Below are 7104 nucleotides of genomic sequence, written 5' to 3'. Positions count from 1 at the left end.
CCAAGATGGGTGTGAGGTGTATGAAGGGGAGCAGTCACTGCATCCTGAGACCCCCAAGATGGGTGTGAGGTGTATGAAGGGGGGCAGTCACCGCGTCCTGAGACCCCCAAGATGGATGTGAGGTGTATGTGGGGGAGCAGTCACTGCATCCTGAGACCCCCAAGATGGGTGTGAGGTGTATGAAGGGGAGCAGTCACTGTGACCTGAGACCCCCAAGATGAGTGTGAGGTGTATGAAGGGGGGCAGTAACCGCGTCCTGAGACCCCCAAGATGGATGTGAGGTGTATGTGGGGGAGCAGTCACTGCATCCTGAGACCCCCAAGATGGGTGTGAGGTGTATGAAGGGGAGCAGTCACTGCGTCCTGAGACCCCCAAGATGAGTGTGAGGTGTATGAAGGGGAGCAGTCACTGCATCCTGAGACCCCCAAGATGGGTGTGAGGTGTATGAAGGGGAGCAGTCACTGCATCCTGAGACCCCCAAGATGGGTGTGAGGTGTATGAAGGGGAGCAGTCACTGCATCCTGAGACCCCCAAGATGGGTGTGAGGTGTATGAAGGGGAGCAGTCACTGTGACCTGAGACCCCCAAGATGAGTGTGAGGTGTATGAAGGGGAGCAGTCACTGCATCCTGAGACCCCCAAGATGGATGTGAGGTGTTTGTGGGGGAGCAGTCACTGCATCCTGAGACCCCCAAGATGGGTGTGAGGTGTATGAAGGGGAGCAGTCACTGCGTCCTGAGACCCCCAAGATGAGTGTGAGGTGTATGAAGGGGAGCAGTCACTGCGTCCCGAGACCCCCACGATGCGTGTGAGGTGTATGAAGGGGAGCAGTCACTGTGACCTGAGACCCCCAAGATGGGTGTGAGGTGTATGAAGGGGAGCAGTCACTGCGTCCTGAGACCCCCAAGATGGGTGTGAGGTGTATGAAGGGGAGCAGTCACTGCGTCCTGAGACCCCCAAGATGGATGTGAGGTGTATGTGGGGGAGCAGTCACTGCGTCCTGAGACCCCCAAGATGATTGTGAGGTGTATGAAGGGGAGCAGTCACTGCATCCTGAGACCCCCAAGATGAGTGTGAGGTGTATGAAGGGGAGCAGTCACTGCATCCTGAGACCCCCAAGATGGATGTGAGGTGTATGAAGGGGAGCAGTCACCGCGTCCTGAGACCCCCAAGATGAGTGTGAGTTGTATGAAGGGGAGCAGTCACTGCATCCTGAGACCCCCAAGATGGATGTGAGGTGTATGAAGGGGAGCAGTCACCGCGTCCTGAGACCCCCATGATGGGTGTGAGGTGTATGAAGGGGAGCAGTCACCGCGTCCTGAGACCCCCAAGATGTGTGTGAGGTGTATGAAGGGGAGCAGTCACCGCGTCCTGAGACCCCCAAGATGAGTGTGAGGTGTATGAAGGGGAGCAGTCACCGCGTCCTGAGACCCCCAAGATGGGTGTGAGGTGTATGAAGGGGAGCAGTCACTGCGTCCTGAGACCCCCAAGATGGGTGTGAGGTGTATGAAGGGGAGCAGTCACCGCGTCCTGAGACCCCCAAGATGAGTGTGAGGTGTATGAAGGGGAGCAGTCACCGCGTCCTGAGACCCCCAAGATGAGTGTGAGGTGTATGAAGGGGAGCAGTCACTGCATCCTGAGACCCCCAAGATGGGTGTGAGGTGTATGAAGGGGAGCAGTCACTGCATCCTGAGACCCCCACGATGGGTGTGAGGTGTATGAAGGGGAGCAGTCACTGTGTCCTGAGACCCCCAAGATGGGTGTGAGGTGTATGAAGGGGAGCAGTCACCGCGTCCTGAGACCCCCAAGATGGGTGTGAGGTGTATGAAGGGGAGCAGTCACCGCGTCCTGAGACCCCCAAGATGGATGTGAGGTGTATGAAGGGGGGCAGTCACCGCGTCCTGAGACCCCCAAGATGGATGTGAGGTGTATGTGGGGGGCAGTTACCGCGTCCTGAGACCCCCCACGATGGGTGTGAGGTGATGAGACACCCAGGATATGTGAGAGGAGGGCAGGGAGACTGTCATGGTGCCCCATTGCAATATGTAACTCCTCAGCATTCCCAGCTTTACACAGAAGTAATCTGTGGCTCTCCCGTGAAAGGCGTGACCTGTTCTCTGACCCCTGCTGGTCACTGTCCGAGAGTCAGGAGGGGCTTGCTGCAGTCCCGTTTAATCCTTCTTCTGGAAGATCATCTTGAAGACAGATTTGTTCTTTGTGCTTGGCGGGATCCTGTGACCCCACTCCTGCTGCAGCTCGCAGAGAGTCCTTTCAGGGCTCCTTGCAGTCTGTCTGTCCCAGCGTTTCATCTTGAGGCTCCTGCCCTGGGGTGTGACCTCCTGGCTCCTTTCCTGCTGCTGCTTTTGTGGCAGCGTGGTCTGGCCCCTGGCTCGCCACTGGCTAGCACCCGAGGAGGGGCAGTGGTCCCTGGCATACAGCGAATGCGTGGAGCTGCTTCTCATCTCAGTGGCCTCGTCGGGCGATGAAACACAAGGCACTTGCTGCTGTGCGGCTGAAACAGAAAGCAAAGTTGCCTGGAACAGGTAATTCTGTGTGGAGTGAGGTAAGAGCATAAGAAGCGCCCTGCTGGGTCAGACTGAGGCCCATCGAGCCCACATCCTGTGTCCTACAGCGGCCAGTCCGGGTCATAAGTGTCCGTCAGATCCCTGACAATTGATCTCTTTCTTGTCTCTCACTCCCGGGGATAAGTGAGCGCCGGCTTTCCCAAGTCTGCCTGGCTAATAACTGTCGGGCCGATTCAGTAAAGTCCGTGGGAGAGCGGGCCACTCGCCTGTGCGCGCGGTTCAGTATTTAAATTAGGCTCGGTGGTAGAAATGAGCAAAAGGAGGCGCTAGGGACACTAGCGCGGCCCTAGCGCCTCCTTTTGGCCCAGAGCGGCGGCTGTCAGCGGGTTTGACAGCCGACGCTCAATTTTGCCGGCATCAGTTCTCGAGCCCGCTGACATCCATGGGCTCGGACACCGGACGCCGGCAAAACTGACCGGCCGGTTTTCGACCTGACAGCCGCTGACCAACTTCAAAAATTTTTTTTTTTTTACTTTTTTTTACCCTTCGGCACCTCCGATTTAATATCGCCAAGATATTAAGTCAGAGGGTGCACAGAAAAGCAGTTTTTACTGCTTTTCTGTGCACTTTCCCGGTGCCGGAAGAAATTAGCGCCTACTTTTGGGTCGGCGCTAGTTTCTGAAAGTAAAATGTGCGGCTTGGCTGCACATTTTACTTAGTGAATCACGCGGGAATAACTAATAGGGCCCTCAACATGCATTTGCATGTTGAGGGCCCTATTAGGTGCCGCGGGTTGGACGTGCGTTTTCCGCCCCTTACTGAATAAGGGGTAAGGGAAACGCGCGTCCAATTGCGGGTTAACAGCCTGCAATTGGAACTTCTCCAGTCCTCTTTTAAACGCCGCTATGTCACTCTTCATATACGGTGCCATGAATTGCCATCAACATTATGTGGCAGGGTTCATCCTGCGTGTCCATGGAGAAAGCTGTCTTGCATTCACACCTGTCATTTGGCTCTTAACAGGGAACCATCATGCACTCCCACCCTTTCTCACACTTCCCATCTGGCTCTCATCAGAGAGTCTGTGTGTGTGGCCTCCGGTTCTTTCTGTGTATTCCCACGTATGCAGTGGAAGTAGCTGTGACCTCTGTGGCTGAGAAACTGGGATGCAGCTCGCTTCAGAGCTACTTCCATCACTGCTCTGCATAGACCTGGGTAGCCATGGGAGAAAATCAATCAGGACTCCACAGCTTGTGCGAGTGCCCATTGAGAGATCTCCGTGTACATGCACATATTCCACGTACCAGTGTTTAAAGAAAAGGACCGCCTATTTCTAGTTGTCAGTGCAGGGTCCTTGTCATGGCAGCTGTTAGCCTTTAGCCTTGGAGACCCAGTGGGCGAACTCTGCAGCTGCTCCTTCCCCACAGCTCGCTGGAGAAAGGTATCTGAAACATGGCAAAAGGAAACAAACGTTTACTGAGTACAAGTGTGACATTCCACCCAACTATCACTAATGCTGGGCATCAAAGATTTGTGACTTCAGTGTATCTGCCCACAGACAAATATTTCCATGGGCCTGTCCACAGCCGAGGGTACCCACAGGAGCTGCAGTCACTGCCTGTCCACGCTCATGAGGACCCACAGGAGCTGCAGTCACTGCCTGTCCATGCCCCCCACGCCCATGGGTACCCACAGGAGCTGCAGTCACTGCCTGTCCACACCCATGGGAACCCACAGGAGCTGCAGACACTGCCTGACCATGCCCTGAGTACCCACAGGAGCTGCAGTCACTGCCTGACCATGCCCTGAGTACCCACAGGAGCTGCAGACACTGCCTGACCACGCCCTGAGTACCCACAGGAGCTGCAGACACTGCCTGACCACGCCCATAGGTACCCACAGGAGCTGCAGTCACTGCCTGACCATGCCCTGAGTACCCACAGGAGCTGCAGTCACTGCCTGACCACGCCCTGAGTACCCACAGGAGCTGCAGACACTGCCTGACCACGCCCTGAGTACCCACAGGAGCTGCAGACACTGTCTGACCACGCCCTGAGTACCCACAGGAGCTGCAGTCACTGCCTGACCACGCCCTGAGTACCCACAGGAGCTGCAGACACTGCCTGACCACGCCCTGAGTACCCACAGGAGCTGCAGTCACTGCCTGTCCACACCCATGAGGACCCACAGGAGCTGCAGTCACTGCCTGACCACGCCCTGAGTACCCACAGGAGCTGCAGTCACTGCCTGTCCACACCCATAGGTACCCACAGGAGCTGCAGTCACTGCCTGACCATGCCCTGAGTACCCACAGGAGCTGCAGACACTGCCTGACCACGCCCATAGGTACCCACAGGAGCTGCAGTCACTGCCTGACCATGCCCTGAGTACCCACAGGAGCTGCAGTCACTGCCTGACCACGCCCATAGGTACCCACAGGAGCTGCAGTCACTGCCTGACCATGCCCTGAGTACCCACAGGAGCTGCAGTCACTGCCTGACCATGCCCTGAGTACCCACAGGAGCTGCAGACACTGCCTGACCACGCCCTGAGTACCCACAGGAGCTGCAGACACTGCCTGACCACGCCCATAGGTACCCACAGGAGCTGCAGTCACTGCCTGACCACGCCCTGAGTACCCACAGGAGCTGCAGACACTGCCTGACCACGCCCTGAGTACCCACAGGAGCTGCAGACACTGCCTGACCACGCCCTGAGTACCCACAGGAGCTGCAGACACTGCCTGACCACGCCCTGAGTACCCACAGGAGCTGCAGTCACTGCCTGTCCACACCCATGAGGACCCACAGGAGCTGCAGTCACTGCCTGACCACGCCCTGAGTACCCACAGGAGCTGCAGTCACTGCCTGTCCACACCCATAGGTACCCACAGGAGCTGCAGTCACTGCCTGACCATGCCCTGAGTACCCACAGGAGCTGCAGACACTGCCTGACCACGCCCATAGGTACCCACAGGAGCTGCAGTCACTGCCTGGACCATGCCCTGAGTACCCACAGGAGCTGCAGTCACTGCCTGACCACGCCCATAGGTACCCACAGGAGCTGCAGTCACTGCCTGACCATGCCCTGAGTACCCACAGGAGCTGCAGTCACTGCCGGACCATGCCCTGAGTACCCACAGGAGCTGCAGACACTGCCTGACCATGCCCTGAGTACCCACAGGAGCTGCAGACACTGCCTGTCCACACCCATAGGTACCCACAGGAGCTGCAATCACTGCCTGACCACGCCCTGAGTACCCACAGGAGCTGCAGACACTGCCTGACCACGCCCATAGGTACCCACAGGAGCTGCAGACACTGCCTGACCATGCCCTGAGTACCCACAGGAGCTGCAGTCACTGCCTGACCATGCCCTGAGTACCCACAGGAGCTGCAGACACTGCCTGACCACGCCCATAGGTACCCACAGGAGCTGCAGACACTGCCTGACCATGCCCTGAGTACCCACAGGAGCTGCAGTCACAGTTGCATGTGCCCATGAAGCTGCAGCATCCCAGGGAGCTGCTACAGGTAAATCCAGGGTTGAACCTCCTTAACTCTCCCTCTTAGCTAGAAAGGTTTCTGTCAGGACCATGACTGCTAATTAATCTGTGACTGGTGTTAATGAGTGCCTGATTCACAGGAATGTGGAAGAGCAGAAATTACATATCTAGTGCCATATGTTCAAATTAAAGGCTCCCACACGATCTGAAAAAGGGCCTCAGAGCAGTGTACGGGGGAGGGGTCCAGCTCTGAAGATCTGGGAGTGGCTGCACGCGGACGCCTTCTTCCTTAGGCCCCTCCTACACTGCAGGGGATGCTGGGACAGAATTTACACCTCGGTGCTACTGGATCGGATGCCATCCAGATTACGTTTTGTAGTAATTAAGGTGTAAGACCAGGAGGAATGGCCCTGGCTGGATGAAAGGAGGAGGGGCAGCAGGAACAACAAATGAAAACAATTTTAAAAAAAGTAAATGATTCCAGAAAGAGTGGCAAGTTGTCCATCCAGTCTGCTCAACAACTTTTTTTTTTTATTTTAGAGACGTATCTGCCACTCCATGCAAGTTACCCCCATTCCTTCTGTTAAGGGTAGTAACTGCTGCTCCATGCAAGTTACCCCCATTCCTTCTGTTAAGGGTAGTAACTGCCGCTCCATGCAAGTTACCCCCATTCCTTCTGTTAAGGGCAGTAACTGCTGCTCTATGCAGGTTACCCCATGCCTTCTGTTAAGGGAAGTAACTGCCGCTCCATGCAAGTTACCCCCATTCCTTCTGTTAAGGGCAGTAACTGCTGCTCTATGCAGGTTACCCCCATGCCTTCTGTTAAGGGTGGTAACTGCCGCTCCATGCAGGTTACCCCCATGCCTTCTGTTAAGGGTAGTAACTGCTGCTCCATGCAAGTTACCCCCATTCCTTCTGTTAAGGGTAGTAACTGCCGCTCCATGCAAGTTACCCCCATTCCTTCTGTTAAGGGCAGTAACTGCTGCTCTATGCAGGTTACCCCCATGCCTTCTGTTAAGGGTGGTAACTGCCGCTCCATGCAGGTTACCCCCATGCCTTCTGTTAAGGGTAGTAAC

General features: G+C 56.0%; 1 protein-coding gene across 1 annotated transcript in view; it reads right to left on the bottom strand.

Moving 5' to 3' along the window:
• Positions 1–1561: 1561 nt before the first annotated feature.
• Positions 1562–7104, bottom strand: part of LOC115081704 — a 45117-nt gene continuing 39574 nt past the window's right edge. Inside the window, exons 8-9 of the mRNA XM_029586126.1 lie at positions 3828–3968; positions 1562–2510 (exon numbers count right to left, since the gene is read on the bottom strand). Of these exons, the coding sequence (XP_029441986.1) occupies positions 2170–2510; positions 3828–3968 (482 nt within the window). The 3' untranslated portion in view covers positions 1562–2169. The remainder of the gene's footprint in view (positions 2511–3827; positions 3969–7104) is intronic.

Source organism: Rhinatrema bivittatum, unplaced genomic scaffold (assembly GCF_901001135.1).
Source record: "Rhinatrema bivittatum unplaced genomic scaffold, aRhiBiv1.1, whole genome shotgun sequence".
In the NCBI taxonomy this organism is placed as follows: domain Eukaryota; kingdom Metazoa; phylum Chordata; class Amphibia; order Gymnophiona; family Rhinatrematidae; genus Rhinatrema; species Rhinatrema bivittatum.
The sequence above is the reverse complement of the archived record's forward strand: the minus strand, read 5'-3'. Positions and strand labels throughout refer to the sequence as shown.